The sequence below is a fragment of the Gavia stellata genome, chromosome 4 (genome assembly GCF_030936135.1).
Source record: "Gavia stellata isolate bGavSte3 chromosome 4, bGavSte3.hap2, whole genome shotgun sequence".
NCBI lineage: Eukaryota > Metazoa > Chordata > Aves > Gaviiformes > Gaviidae > Gavia > Gavia stellata.
In genome coordinates, this window is record NC_082597.1 from 44,665,729 (window position 1) to 44,681,948 (window position 16,220).

At 35.3% G+C, this 16,220-nt stretch overlaps 1 protein-coding gene across 5 annotated transcripts in view; it reads right to left on the reverse strand.

Annotated features, from left to right (window-relative positions):
• Window positions 1–16,220, reverse strand: part of PPP1R12A (protein phosphatase 1 regulatory subunit 12A) — a 124,419-nt gene that overhangs the window by 33,429 nt on the left and 74,770 nt on the right. For 4 of the 5 annotated variants that reach the window (XM_059815995.1, XM_059815994.1, XM_059815993.1 and 1 more), the window contains exons 4-12: window positions 15,421–15,580; window positions 13,364–13,508; window positions 10,299–10,373; window positions 9,776–9,864; window positions 9,489–9,646; window positions 6,052–6,179; window positions 2,459–2,674; window positions 1,578–1,672; window positions 72–194 (exon numbers count right to left, since the gene is read on the reverse strand). In XM_059815995.1, the coding sequence (XP_059671978.1) occupies window positions 72–194; window positions 1,578–1,672; window positions 2,459–2,674; window positions 6,052–6,179; window positions 9,489–9,646; window positions 9,776–9,864; window positions 10,299–10,373; window positions 13,364–13,508; window positions 15,421–15,580 (1,189 nt within the window). Of the gene's footprint in view, window positions 1–71; window positions 195–1,577; window positions 1,673–2,458; window positions 2,675–3,033; window positions 3,151–6,051; window positions 6,180–9,488; window positions 9,647–9,775; window positions 9,865–10,298; window positions 10,374–13,363; window positions 13,509–15,420; window positions 15,581–16,220 lie in introns of all 5 variants that reach the window. The other variant, XM_059815991.1, reaches the window with a different exon arrangement.

The window sequence follows — 16,220 nt, forward strand, 5'->3', positions numbered from 1 at the left end:
CAGTACTTAATTTATTTCTTTCAATTTGTAAGCTTATTTTGATAAAAAAAAGAAAAGAGAAAATCCCACACCTTCTTTGATAACTTGTGTTTAATGATGTAGGACTTTCATTCAAACTGTTTTTCTTGACATCTTCCTCCCATTTTCTCCTGGTGTAGGAACTGCCACCACGTATTGAGCTAGCAGATGAGTCCCTGTAAAAAAGATTTTATTTTATCAAACTCATACTAAAGGTTGTTCTTGACGCGAGCTGAAAAGGAGTTTCAAATTAAAGATTAAAACCCTGGATAACACACTTAGAATAAACATAACCACGCAGAACAGGAATAAAATTACCTTTATGGACAATCATTTTCAAGCTCCTGTGCAAAAATACTACATTCATACTAACACTATTAGAAATGTAATAGAAAAGTAGCATAAAAAAAAAAACAACTGCTAAAGAGGATTTAATCAACGTGAAATCAACCATCAGCTTTTATCTATGTCCATTGCTGGCTTTGTTTTTCTCAAAAAAGGAACAAGAGGCTTTTCTGTTTGCTCCTGAGATTATCCAGTGCAGTAAAGGGAAAAGTACTCGGGTTTTTTAGAAATTTATTTCATGGGTTTTGTCGTTCTTGGATGTTATAAGAAGTTCAAAAGCTAACTAGTCTTTAGAACTCATGATACTGTAGACTAGTGTAAACAGGCCTGCAGTAGCCATTCCTGAGTAGCCTGTCACCTATCACCAGCTGACATTACTTCAGTCATCATGAATTTCCAGCCTTTTGTTGCAGTTTATAGCATCAAGAAATAACCTTGCAAAAATCTATTTAGAAAAACTACCCTGAAAACTGATATGATATACAAAGAACTGCATTTCTAACAAAAACGTAAGCTCAAGATTTGAAGTAAAGTTCAGATACAAGGAAGAAAAAAATGCCTTTCACAAAACTATACGTAAAAGGCAACCAGGTGTGCGAGGGAAAATAAAACAAAATTTTGTAAAGATGTATTTTATGTTCAGATAGATTTGACCTTCAGAATGTACCTCATTTTGCACAAAAATGTATGCTAGCACTTCTGTGGTCAGAAACAACTTTAGAAGATTATCAAACTCAAGCCAATGCAGTGTCATCTCCTACCACCAAAGAGAAACACAAATTCTCAGATATCACCTACCACAGGAAGGTCCTGCTGCATGACAAATTTTTTTTTAATTACTGAAGGCTTCACTTTGCCAGCATTTTTGCTGTAGCATTGGCTACTCGACTGAGGCTGGATGCCTGAGATTTATTAATCTAAAAGTCCATCTAGGAGTCATTTTGAAGTCCTTTCCATTACTCACAATAGGATGTTGGCTGGATTACACTACATCATCAATAAGCTAGACAAGCAGGCGTTCAGAAAGGTAGCTTAATGCTGTGTTCTTATTCTAAGCATCGAGGACAAAGATCTGGGACAAAGGCAGAAACCTTAATAATTTATTAAGGTATCTGTAGGGCAGATGGTTAAATTCTACATGTAAAGGTCAGACTAAATGTCAAAAATCTCTTACAGCTTTAAGTAAGTAACAGAAATTAGAACTTCAGAGTGACCTGTTTTCTTTTTCATCAATGTCAGAGGTACTGGCTAGTCGTCTTGGTATTGTAGGTGCAACATATGCAAGTCGAGTTCCTTTTCCATCTTTCTCCTGAAAGACATGTATTTTTTATTAAGTGTTACTATTATTGATTATATTGCTATTGGCTGGAAAATCATCATTATGACAACTTTAGCAGTATTTATTGTGACTCAATTATACAAGTGAGTTTTAAGCTTCAGTTAAATATCATAAGTAATACAATAGGAAAAGGAAACTGTTTTCATTCTAGGGATGCAAATGACGTGATTTCTCTTTTTTCTGCTTTGCTGCAGTACAATTCCAACACTGATTACTGAAAGCACCTGTTTTAGTATATTTATATAGTATAGTATTGTATAGTATTATTCTTAATCCTGGAAACATTTAAACATTTGTACTTGAAACAGAACCACAAGTTCTATGCTGTTCAGTTACCTGTTCCAAATTAGTCCTTCACTTGGTTCACTGTATTCATGTTTAACAATAGAATTAATTTTTTCTAAATAAAAAATTACTATGGAATACAAAAAGAGACTCCTTTTCTGTAAGATTCTTTCAACATCACTCTAAAAGTGATGCCGAAACTATCAAACCTCTGATCTCCCTTAACTGTAAAAACTACTACTAGCATTGCAAGTCGCAAAAAGGGAAAAGCCCCAGACCTATATACCAGGTCACCAGACAATGAAGGTGCATACTACACTTTTAAAAAGACTACACAGAAACTGCATAATTTAACTTTTCGCAATTTTGGTAAAGAATAGATGTGTGCGTTACAGTCTACAGAGAAAGTCTTATTTCTACAATACATCATAAACATTCCTCAAAATGTTGTTTCACACTGAAAACTATTACCTTTTCTTTGTTGTCCAATGAAGATGAAAGTCTAGGACTTGAAGCAGAACGCATAACACCTGCAGAGTCCTTTTCTTTCTGAGCTTCTTTGGAAGCAGTAATCTCTGCAAGTGCACCATAACTACCAGTTTTTCTAAGACCTAACCTCCACGAAGCAGGAGATTCATCTTTCCTCTCCTCTTCTTTGGGAGAAACCTTGGTTGTAGATGTTGGAAACTATGAAACACATATAAATGAATTTACATTATTAATTTACATTACCTGTGGTAATTCATGCTCCTTGCGGAGATTTGAGAACACAACTGTTCTAATCATCATAGAAGTGTTGAATTTGTAGGGGAGTTGTAGTGAGAGACAACCTACACACTCTTCTCAAATTAGTTAATGAGATAAGAAATGGAAGACTGGTCAAGTATACTACTCCTCTAAAAGTTAGCTTAGAAAAACCCACACTTTGTAATACACACTGTGATCATGAGATGCAAACTTAGAAACATGCAAATCCAGTATCAACATTTTGATTAAATATGTTATTTTGCAACCTCTACACAAACCTGTGCACACCAGAACCTCACCATAGATTTTTCACCCTTATTGGGCACAAGAACAATGCCAGTTTTGCGCAAGCCCTGCCTCCATGATGCAGGATCTACTGACTCCACGACAGGCATGATAGGAGGAATGAAATCATACTAAAGCCAGTTAAGACAAGACAAAGATGAAGATTGAAAGAATGGAAAATAGAAATAAAAAGTTGTTTCAAAACCACAGTTTTTTCCTATGTTTAGATTATGTAGCTCTTCATTAGAGCACAAAATACCAAAAAGCAGTAAGAGACTTAAAACCTTAGTAACAGATTCTTATTCAACACAACACAGCATGTTTAGCTAATTCAGAGACAGAATTGCAGTTTGCATAGAAAAGGACAGCAAAGCCTGTTGACCTAACAAGGTCCGTGGCCTAAATCCTCATATGGTTGAGAATACTGGAAGATTCACACTAACATACCTCTTATCTTCTTATCATGTTTCATTCACATCCCTTAATCACATCCCATGCTAGCTTAGCTATCAAACCCATACCTTCACTCCCAAACTTGCCTTACTTCAGTACCCTCAGACAGAAAGCAACATTACTGAATGCCAGATAGACTGAAGAAACCCCAAATTTATGCTTAGTACACTGCATCTACACCACCTGTGAGCAACGCATGGTTTGGCCATCTATGGTGTAAAAGCAGAAGAGTAGCTGCAGTAGCACAGATGGTGCAAACCTGAAAAGGCAGGTGCAAGAGTAGGTGCAAGATCACACATACAGTGCTGTTTTACCTTCATTAGTAAATACAGTTTAAAGCCTTTTTGTTCATTGATATGAGCTGCAACTGCTTCTCTAGATCACATGTACATGCTATGTTACAACATGATCAGTCTTGATATAAATGTGCATTTATTTTGCAGTTACAGAAGGCCCTGAATTTATCATATATAGTATTAGAAAGATAACTACTGTACACTTTTAACCTGCAGCTTTTACCTTTAAGACCAAAAGATAAGCCATTAATTACTGCATAACAGAATTAGAACAAACTAAATGCCAGTGTATTTATGATTTATAAAAGGTTACAATTCAGCTTAAAATCATACTTACTTCTTCCTATAAAAAAGTTTTTTCTCCCCCTTACATCGTCATTTACTCACATACCAAAGAATTATGTCTATTTGATCATTCAACTTTGGAATATCAAGCCACACCCAGCTAGCAACAATTTGGTAACGTCCTATTGCTGAAGGTCATATAGCTTAGAAGGCTTTTGCATAATAAGAAATAAATTGATTTGAAGGGACAAGCTAGGAAACTTTTGACTTCAAGATGAAGTTCAGACAATTACAAGAAAAATTAAGTGTTTGAAGTGTTAGATATCTTAGAATCTCCAGCGTGCAAAGATAATTAAGCGCAGTAAAAAAAAAATGGGTGGAGAGCACATCAGTTAAACTGCTCAACTGTCACAAATGCTGAAGCAATTTAAAAAAATAAACTATATAAAGTAGGCCTATTTCCTTGCAATAAAATTCACACTATGTATTTGAATTCGTTCCAGTTAGGCACAGTTAGCAAACCAGCAGTTACTCACAATGTCTTCCCTCCCTCACGCGTTTGCTATGGCTTGTGTGGAGAACTTGTGGCTCTTAAGTTCTGCACAGCTCCTGAGCAATGCAAATGCAGCTCCCATGACAGAGAACCACAATTCCTTACTGAGCCAGCAAGAACTGTTCAGATTAATGTCAGATCACCACCCTGGAATCCAGCTGTCTGCCCAGCCACAAAGCTCAGCAAGGGGAAACAGTAGTCATTCCTGACGGTGAGCCATGCCCACAGTTCCCCTTTTACTCTCATGTTTTTTTGAGATAAATCTTGTGGACGTCAGTCACAATGACTTTTGTAAAGCAGCTCTTGGGATCAGGAAGGTTGGCCCAACTCTGTTGTACAGTATCACATAATACGATGCAATTGGACAACATATTCCCTGCATCTGTTACGTTAAAGTATACTTTGTAAGATGAATCATCATTAGGTTCTATTGTGAATATTAATGTATAACTCCAATAAGGTCTCAGGAGCTAAATACAATACATACTATTCACACCCAGCAGTACATCTTCTCTCTCTACTGTGGTTTCAGTATACCATGGCTACCACTTCTCCTGAACACGTTTTTCAGAAGCACCAGCAAAGAGTTACGATTTGATGATGTATATAGAAAAGTAGTAATGATTGACAAATGAAGCCTTACTGGCTTACTATCCAGCTCGCTTTGATATTCTAAAAGTTTGACTTGTACACCACCTTCTAACTATGCATGATTATCTACTGTAATTCTTTTCCCAAGGCATACATATCTTCCCTTTGACAAGCAAAACTAAAATTCATTCCAATTAACTTTTCACATCAAGCTGTAAAAAGCTTCCTGCACGCAATATGGCTTTGCTAGGTGTGTTTTTGAGCTGTGCGTTGAGTAAATGTGTCCCAATTCTCTAGCTCTTCCATGAGGTCCTAACCATATTGAAATCAGGGTTGGGACCCTACAGCACTTTCTACTTCTTATTTCAGGTATCGTTTTCAACTTCTGTGCCTAAGCACTAACTGAATGCTTCTAAGGACTCCTGAAAGTACCTTAAGTCACGCCTGCCTCCCTTGCCTTAAGTGCATCACAAATATAGGCACAGAATTGTAGTTTCTAAAAATTCTGAAGGAGTCTGGCATAGAAAAGACTTTCAAAAGATGAAGTTTAGCTTCAGAAAAACAACAACTCCGCTCACTGTGCAACAGATTTTTGCCTTTTTAAAAGGATCTTATGTTCAGCTATTTTATAGTTCTGTATTTTAGATCCCTGTTTAGAATCAAAGCCATTCAAAATTTAAAAAAATTGAACACAGTTTCTGCAGAAAAACACAAAATATTTTAGGAATCTGTGCATATTTTCATCAATTCACTGGATAACCCAATCCACTTTTTACACAATAATTAAAAAAAAAAACGTATGCTTACACAGAAGAACAGAAATCTAAAATCACGAGAAAGGTATTTTATTGTACCTTCTTAACAGGCGATGTAGGCGCCCCTTGGCCACCGGCTACTGAAGGTGCTGTCACAGCTACCGATGCTGATTGTGTACTTGTGGTATTTGCATTATTAGTTACAGCTGCCACGGTTTTGGTCTTATCTGCAAAATATTTACAAGATTTTAATTTTCATTTTTCATTCACAATTTCTTCTCTTCTGCAACACAGACTTGAATTTCTTTTGAACAGATTTGACGGTCAACCTTCCGAATAGCATTTTATTACTTATTCCTCAGTGTTTTCCCCCTCACTCCCAATCTGTACCTTAGTTAGGTCCATCTTTTTTCCATAACGGTCATGCATGTAATATTTTTTTTGTTATTCAGCAAGTGTTAAACACTCAGAGATGCAGAGACAGAACCACAGAATCATTTGGATTGAAAATGACCTCAGGAGGTCACCTAATTCAACCTCCTGCTCAAAGCAGGGTCAATATTGCATACAGACCAGATTGCTCAGGTCTTTGATGAGTCAGGTCTTGAAAACCTCTAGAGACAGAGATTCCACAGACCATAAAAATTTAACAGTAGGAGGTATGTTGGCATGTAATAGTTAATTTGAACTATAGAAGATGCTAATTCAAAGTAAAACGTTTATTCTCGGATAACTGTGTATGTTGATTGCAAAGAAATAATTAACTGCACAGAGAACCCAGCCAGGGATTCCGGTCACTAGAATGAGCCGAGGCAGGGACTTGCCTTCCAGAGCTCCAACTTTCCATTTGCTTCACTCCTTCTTTGTCCCTTTCTTTTCTTACCTAAGTTTCACTGTCTACCTACTCTACCCTCTTCTGCTTTGTCCTTCCTGCCCACATTTCCTCCTCTGTCCTTTGTCTGTGTACCTTAACCCCTCTTACACAAACATACAAAAAATGTTATGGTTGTGATACAACAACTGTTGTCACTGTACTTGCCTGAGCTTCATAATCTTAGACCTCACTTCTGTTTCACCTATTCAAATTGCACATTCTTTGGAGTAGGATGCTACATCCTATCTGTGCAGTATGGAGCAACATGGGGTTCAATCCCCATTGGTTTTGGCCCTACTATAAACATACCTTTATGTCCACACTACCCATACAGCATAGAAACAGTTAATTTAGAAAGTATACAATATTTTCATACAGTGTTCTCACATGTAACATTCAAATTCAGCAAAGTACCAACCTATGACTGGAAATTGCATAATTAATGGTATTGCTGTTACACAGTTGTTTTAGTTATGGACATAGCTGAACAGATGTTTTGGATAATTACTTACGCAGTAAACACAAATATAAAAAAAATCAGCTTACATGACTAACTGCACTTAATGGAAAGTTCTTTTTAAACACAAGTGAAAACAAATGGTGGTAAACTTCTAGGTCATGGTGATAAAAAGTTCAACAGGGCAATGCAGACTGACAGTACGATTTGAGATGATGCACAGGCAGATCTGCTGGAAATTTGCAAACGAGTAATACGGTTTTAAAATATACAGAAAAAATTATCACGATTGAAAGCATGGAAGGAGAAAAATGGATTTTTCACAACTGTATTCTGAAATTATTTCAAGGAGAGCAAGAATATAGTTAGTTGTATGCATGACTGAGGTAATATTGACTAACTTTCAAAAAACATTAAACTACCTCAAACAAACTAAGTTAAAAAACCTGGAGTGCCGAAAACTTTATTTTTCAGCTTGTTTCCCTGTCCTTTAGGAGATGCTAGCTTCATATTCATATTTCCCTTCTTGGTCTTACTGACAGAAATATATTTATTTTTACACTGTATTCTCACATAATCAGTGAAACAGAGTGTAAGTTTTAGGAAAACATTTCAAATATCCCAATAGATTAGAAACCACAGTTTCCAGTACAGAATATTGAACACTGTTAAAATATTTTACAACCAGAATGCTCCTTATAATCTTCAGGTTTTTCACTAGAAAGCTACCTTAAGCTGAATAATGGGAAAAAAGGGAAAGTACAAGCTTGGAATTTAGAGATGCAGCTCTACAGGGAAAAGCTTAAAGTCTAGCTGGCCAAATAAAGTATGATAAAGCCTTGTTGATATTAAAAACCCCAAAGTTTACATAAATTAATTCTTGTGTCACAGTCAAATTTTCCTGGCACAAACTATCTACTGGTAACGAAGAGAACACAGTTACCACAGTCATAAAGTTCAGGAGACATTACAGTTAGCTCAGTGACTGAGAAATCACTACATGTTATACATTACAAGTGTTCTGATTTTATCAAAGCTCAGTTTCTGTAAATAAGGGATGCAAGTATATTAAGGCAAAAGACTAATTACAAAGCTTGACACACGTTTTTCCAGCTAAACACTGAAATGCTGGTCTATTTCAAAATACAAAAATAATTAAACGATAATAGACAGTTTGGTTTTGCAACTTATTTTTATTTCTGCCTATGTTAAATATTTATGATATATTGGTTAGCTCTAAAATCCCTCCTTAGTCTTATCTTTTCAGGTGAAGAAATCGGAAAGAATGTTTTAAAATGAGAACTGACAGCTCACCAAAAAGGGTTACTTATTTTAAAAAGTGTAAGTATAAAATATTAACAAGATATTTCTAATGGCATCTATGTCTGTGTATTGTTTTGCTGCACTGTAATTCTAAAATTCTTTATTAGGATTGAACACACATCTTTAAACACTGATTGCCTGACATTTGCTTTCTGATTTGAAAGAAAAAGATGCTATGCTGTTCTTGTATCACTACTTGCTTTAAGACTCTGATAATTGTTCAAGAAAAAAAAAAATTGCACTGAAGAGAGAAGTACAGAGTAATGTGTTTCTGTGCACACGATTCCGAAGTTTTCAAAAAACGTTCCTCTTGAAATGAAGTTGTATATGAAGTAACTGTTAACATTAAAATAGCACCTTTAAAATTTTATTTCAGTACCCACTGAAAATATATGTACCATTACTTTATGAATACCTAATCTGAGATTGCCTGATCAATTGGTAATTACTTCAGGATGGCAAGAACAAATGAGAATGTTTACCCTTCTGCGGTTCCAATCTCTGTATCAGTTGCACAAGCAAACACTGCTATGAAGCCTTCATTTCTGATTTGATCTTCTAACTTCTTCAATGTTTTCTGACATGCTACTTAAGGCTTATATTATTCCAACTATTTAATTGAAAGTACCAATTGTTAAGTAGCCAATCAAATAAGTAGGTTAATAGCTTTACCTAAATAGCCACCAGTAAAGACATCTGTTTGATATCTCTGTTACAACTTGATTTTAGACATACATAAACTTGCTTCAAAATGATTGGAACCTTAGTGAAACGCAGAAGAGTAACTGAAACTTAAGATACTTAACTCTGTATCATGTGATATTAAATAAGTAAATTTATAAAGTAAAAACTTAAAGAAAGACAATTGTCCAAATAACGTACCTGTCTCTGCTTCAGATTCTGAGTCGTCATCCTCTTCCTCTTCACTAGAACAACTGGATTCATCCTTCTTTCCTTCTTCTTCCTCATCTGCTTTTTCTTGCTCCAGAGACTCTATACTAGATGCATTTTTTTCTTGCTCCATAATCAAGGTCTCCTTACTAAGTTTGAAAAGAAAAATACTCACTAAGTCCTGAAAAATTTACTAAAGCCTGTCAAATAGGAGTTTGTGACAGCTTGTAAAGTTATCTTTTTTATTAAGACCTTAAGATTTTTCCTAGTTTACTTACTTTTTGAATGTTTTCTGTGTCTGATTATTATCCATGTTGGCTGTGGATTCAATTAGGGGAGATTTCTTTTCCCGTTTTTCACTATGAAGCTTCAAAACATATAGAATGATGCAGTTAAATTGACAGAATGGTATCAGTGCGACAAAATTACAAATGGAGGGAAATCTTCTCTACCTACTACAAACACTAGAATGTGTATAAACTTTCAAAGTGTTAAAAACTCTAAAATCTCAGAAACTGTTATTCCAAGTAAGTTGCTCATTGTTGATGCTTCAGATCATAAAATGTTCACTGGACAAGGCAAGTAGAAGAGCACCTTCCTTCTTCCACAGCTTTTTGGTCAACATAAGTGACCAAGTAAGGGCATAAAAGATCTTTTGAGATGACTGTGGCATTACCTGAATTGAAGCTCCAAATCGAACCTTTGTTTTTAATCTATACGCTGCTCTGAGCTGTATACCATAATCATAGGTATAACAAAGTATAACATATATGTATACACATTTATATGCAAAAGGCCTACCAGATTCTGCTTCTTTTGTAATTCTTCTAAATATCCTAGAATATCTTCATCTGCCACATCAAACGCTGTCTGCCCCTGGAGAAGGGGAAGAAGTAAAACACCAAAATTGCACAGCAGAAATTAAATATAATGGATTACGATGCCTTATCACATGATGATGCAGGTGAGGAGCACATTCAGACAGAGAAATTAGAAAGTATAAGCCAAGCTCTATTAAAAACTGTTAGTCTGTCAGTAGTTGAAAACAATTTTGCAATACTACTTTTTTTCAGTAATTGAAACAGAAACATCTATCCTGATGAGTAACATGTTTTTAAGAGATAAAAACACAACTTCAGTAAAATTTTGCTGTCCTTTGAAGGGAAAAAAAAAAAATGCCTCTCAAGGAAAAGTAGGTTGAAAGAATATGATTCTAACAATATTAGTTCCAAACAACTATTCCAATGGCAGTTGTATGGATGGATCCTGAGCATTTCAGTATCCTGCCCCTCTTGGACTACCAGATACAGCTTGATTTTTTAAAGCTTAAATTATTTAAGCAAGCTATACTAAATTTAAGTAGTCACGCTTTCCCATTTTTACAGTAAAACTGTATTTTACATTTTACATTCCATTTTAGAAAAGATCTGCTACAACCATTGGTTCTTATCCCCCCTTAGTGTATGATTGGTTGGACTTGATCTTAGGTTGGACTTGATGATCTTACAGGTCTTTTCCAACCTTAGTGATTCGTGATTCTGTGATTTCCATGGGACATGTACTTGAATAAACAGATCATCATGTGACTCACTGACGCAGAGTAATGCTGTCAGGTAGAATTTCTTCAGCTTGCCACATCATACATCTACATAGTCACTGCAATTCTTGACTAGACCAGATGCCCATAGGACGTGAGATTCTATTTTTAAGGTCTGAATTGATAAAGATTTCAAAAATTCACTTTCTTCATCTCTGCTTGAAGACGAGAAGGGCTGAAACTCACACTGGTTCACAAAGAAAGCCTAACTTTCTTTGATACTGCAATACAATGTTTTGTATTTGGAAGTTTGCATTCAAATACAAGAAGGCTGGAATCTAGGCAAAGTCCTGGATCCACAGGTATAAATTTAGCTGCATCAACATGCTGGGTGGACAAACTGAAATGTTGGGAGGATCATGACAAAATCAGTCAAGTAAGTACTTCTGTACAATAACCAACAATAAAGACAGAACTGTCATTTAGAAGTGGTCATAGCAGCTTGTAAAGATAATTAAAGATGTTCATATTTGTCTCTGCTTATTTCAGTTTCTCAAAATGTTAACTAAAGGCAAACGTATTCCTAATTACACTTTAAAGGCTATCTTAACTGGTTAGAAAGGATGGACCTTCAAACCACTAATTTTCACATCCATAAAACTTCTGACCATACAGCAGAAGCATGTGCACCTTTCAAAAAGCATTACCCAAAACAGCTTGAGGTCCTCTGACATTTGAACTATTCCACAGCACTAACCTGGAAACTAAACAACAAAATTATCTCAAGTTTATATTTGCATTATGACTACAGTTTTTAATCTGGCCTTCTATTTTTAGGTAGCTATTAAGTGGGTTTATTTCCAAAAAATATGAGTTAGACCCACTCTCACCACAAAAAATCACTTTGAAAAAACCACCATTGTGGTTGGAAGGTTGTATCTAAACCCAATTTATAAAAGTTTGTACCTGAAGTCAAGTGCCTAAACAATAATGGCCGAGTTCTCTCAGATGCTAAGCACCTACAACTGAAACCAAATCCAGAGACGTTTTCAACCTTTGTATCTCCAAAAGCAAAAATGCTTACTGGTTTACTTAAGAACACAACAGGCAAAAGTTTCCTAAGTTGCACAGACAAGCCCATACACCAAATGAAACAAACTCTCTACCTCCTTTATTCTTATTCTTGCCCCAGTTGAGTGTAACATACTTTCATGAGAGTGCTCTCAGGAATACCACCCTCCACATTCTCACAACCCCAGTAAAAAGTCTAACAGATAACTTGATAAACTGGCTTCAATTAATTACATCAGCCTTTGATTGCCTGATACAAAATACAGTTATACAGCTGATATTTAGAAGTTCTATAAGCATTATACAGAGTTGAAGCTATTTGAAATTTAACTCCAGATTTCATTGATTTTATTATAACCAACCTCAATTTCTAAGGAAGAAAAAGTCGACAAAAACTAAAAATGTTAAGCAGCAGTATTTTGCCGTTATATAGAGTAAATACTTGCTAATTCATTATCTGTATCTGCATATTTCCCTGATTTATTTTTAAAAGTTTATGAAAAAATTCAATGAAGAATCCATCTTAAAAGTTGGGCAGGTAATTTAAATATACAGTATTGACAGAAATGGGAGGCAGATCAGAATCTATCTGTAAAACATGGTGCAAAGAGAAGAAAAAAAGCTTCAGCACTTAAGACAGTTGAATGAAAAGTTTTTTGGATCCCTGGGATGCCTATGCGAATCATGAACATACTTATATCTGTTTGGAGCAAGATCTTGCAAAGCCAGCAAGCTACGCAGGCCTTTGTGCAAAAGTCAAGGAAATATAGCTTAGGAAGCATTCAAGTTATTTCTAGGGAGTCCAGAGATGCCTAAAAGTTTCTTCCAGCACACCCAAACCAGCATATAGTGATAACTCTTTAGTATGCCAACACAAGCTGATTTTAAGAGTTAAAACACTACCCAAAGGCATCATCATTGTCGTCAGTGATCAAATGAAAGCCTGTACGCAATCCACCAAGTCACTAATTTTATAGCTCTGAAATGTCAATAAACCCATTCTGTTTTGAATTTCCCTGCCAAAGGTTACATAGATCATTTAATATAGAACTAAGCAAAAAGTGGGCCTAGAAATTAATTCAGACAATCAAGATAATTTAGTTTGGAACACAAACATGCTGTTTTGACAAAACATGCATTATATAAAGCTCCATGTACAGTAAACAGCAGTTTATCATCACTTTTCTTACCCTGGCTTCTAAAGTCACTTTAGAGACCAGAACTTTGTATCTTGACAAGGATTACATAAAAATCCTACCACTTTGTTGACAGCCTCCATATCACATAGGTTTTCCACTAAAATGCGACATGCTTCTTCTTTACCCCAGTGAGCAGCAGCATGAAGTGGTGTCCAGCCATCATAATCTTTAATATTTACATCGTAGCGAGCCTGTATTAAAAGCCTAAAGAAATTTAAAGAATTAGATCTTGACACTGCTGACAGGGATAAATAAGCTGTCGTAAAATAATAAAATTATTCGACAATAATATCCTTCTCCTTTTTCATCATACATATTTTAGTTGGGCTATTGACAATTGATTAACTTTATTTCCTCACAGATACATCTGCCTTGTCATTGTTCAGTAGGTATATATATTTTTAAGGAAAATTCAAGAAAAATAGCCTTTTTCATTTTCTTCTTTATTCACTTCCTCTTCATTCAAAGTCAATTGTTTCTATACAGTTAAATATTTTTCTCTACATGTGCAGTAATAGAGAAAAGCCATTTTAAGGAAAGGAAAGCTGTAAAATGTCAAAAATTGTTAAATACAGTGTTCTTATCTAGTAAATTATTAAAAACTCCTTCTATTCTAATATTAGTTGCTTCAAGCTGTTAAGTCTAATATTAGTTGCTTGAAACTTGAATCTCCTCCTGTCATTAACATTTGATGTTCTAACAGTCTAGTGTTTACGTGCTTCAGTTGCTCTCTGAGAGAGAGCAAAGCTCATCAAATAGAAGACCTGCTTGTCAGTCTCCATTCAGTACTCAAATTCGGCATGGTTTTGACGTGAGTGTCAAAGTGACACTTAACCTGACAAACAGTTTTGTGTAAAGGACTATCAGATCTCCGAAACACTGTCCATAATGATTAAAAAGCACATAACCGTCAAGTATTCTTCTCAAAACTTCTCTCCATTTCTCAAGAGCCAATATGGTTATAGTAATATCCTCCAATGAGTCAAGTTTCACACATGCTCAGCTGCAAAGTCTTGCAGTCTTGCATCCTACACAGTGAACACATTTTTGATAATTTGAAGCCATCACAAAAATTGCCTGCACATGTATTTTTCCCCTCGTAGGAAAAGTATATGGACTGGACTACAAAAAAGACACTAACTGAGAGAGCTAAAAAACCCCCCCAGTCATAGATATAATTCCCTTACAGACACATGCTATTCTAAAATAAAAATTATTCTTTCCCAACAGAATAATTTCTCTTCATCATGTTGAAGCACTAGGGTTTTTTGAAGCAGAACTCCCATTCAGTAAATTGTATGTAATAGTTCTAATGATTAAAAGAGCTCTGTCATTCAGCTTCTGTGTTGACAAAGCATTACATGGCTCTGCAGACCTTAAAGGTAGCAATACTTACATAGTCTACTTACAGTATAGAATGGTTCCTAGTACTGCCAAAGCAGTCAAATACATTTACAATCACAGTAAAGCAATGATTATTAAGCATGCTTTACTTCAATAAAAGCAGAGCTTTGATGAAAAACAAATTAAACCTCTGTTATAGTATGTACCTGTATTATATTGTATTACTGAAAAGCTACTTGTGAATTACGGGACACCAAAAGCCTGAAGCTTTCCAGGAAAGATTCCAAGAATCATGATTTTCAACAACAATATAAAAAAAGCAAAATTAAATTCTCTGCTCTTTAGGTCTAAAAACCTTTAGTCTGGATTACAAACTCTGCATTATGTATGCAAATAAGTATGGTGTCTTGAAAATATGCATCAACCAGAATGCTAACTGGCATTATAAAAAGGTATTAGGCTTGTTTACACAGTTGGTTTCAGAAACAGGGCAAGTTTTTTTGTCAACTTTCTTCTTTTATGTAAGTATTCAGGCTCAGTATGCACACTGTGTTCATATTTTGAATGACTTAACATAGAAAGCTAACAGCATCACAATTTATGAGTGCCTGAAAACATAAAATCAAGCTTTGAGGAAAAGATAATTCTAGAGATTGTTATTTTCCAAGACACAATCCCTAAAAGTCAGAAGTGTCCAACCCTATCAGTTCCAAGCAGCATTACATCAACAAGACAATCAAATATGAAAAACTTCCATTTAAACCACACTTACTTTAAGACTTCTGTATAGCCCTTAGCAGCAGCTACATGAAGTGCTGTACCACCAGATTTTGCATGCCTGACATCATTTATATGGCCACTGTTGAGCCACTGTCTTGCATCTCTTAGCATTATTCGTTCTTCTTCTTTTCGAGCTGCTTCTATATCAACCCCTAATTCAGATAGGGACAGGGAGAGGGGAAGAGAGGACACAAAATATTTTAGTTCCAATACTTCAATTCAATTATGTAACAAATCTTACACCATGTTTATGTTATACAATTAAATAACAACTAAGCAATATGAATAATGTTCACGGTTAGATACGAATACATTTTTGAAGATGAACCCCAAAAGGTTATGGAAACATCCATTACTGCATGGCACTTTGCATGCATAATGCAGTTTTTTTCCAAAATAAGGAGGGAAAAAAAAGAGAAAGCTACTAAAACTGGTTCTTCAATTTTAAGAATGTCTACCATCACAGTAATAACCACTGAAGTGACCTGTTAAAAAATGAGAAAAATTGTATTTTAACCTTCTAAGCACCAAAATATAAGTCTGGTTCGATGTATCTGTAGGAAGTAGAAAACAGCTACAATTTTTTTACAAGGAGAAGAGGAACTCAACATTGATGAATACTTACAAGAAAGCTTTTTTATACTTTCTAAAGAATATCTCATTAAAACCAGTTTGTCTTCTATCACTGTGAAACAGAAACCTGATACTCAAATAGCCAATAGCCAAGCCTTTGGAAATCTCCCTTCATATCTCAGGTAAAAAAAACCCAAAACACTGAAACCTTTTTATAGT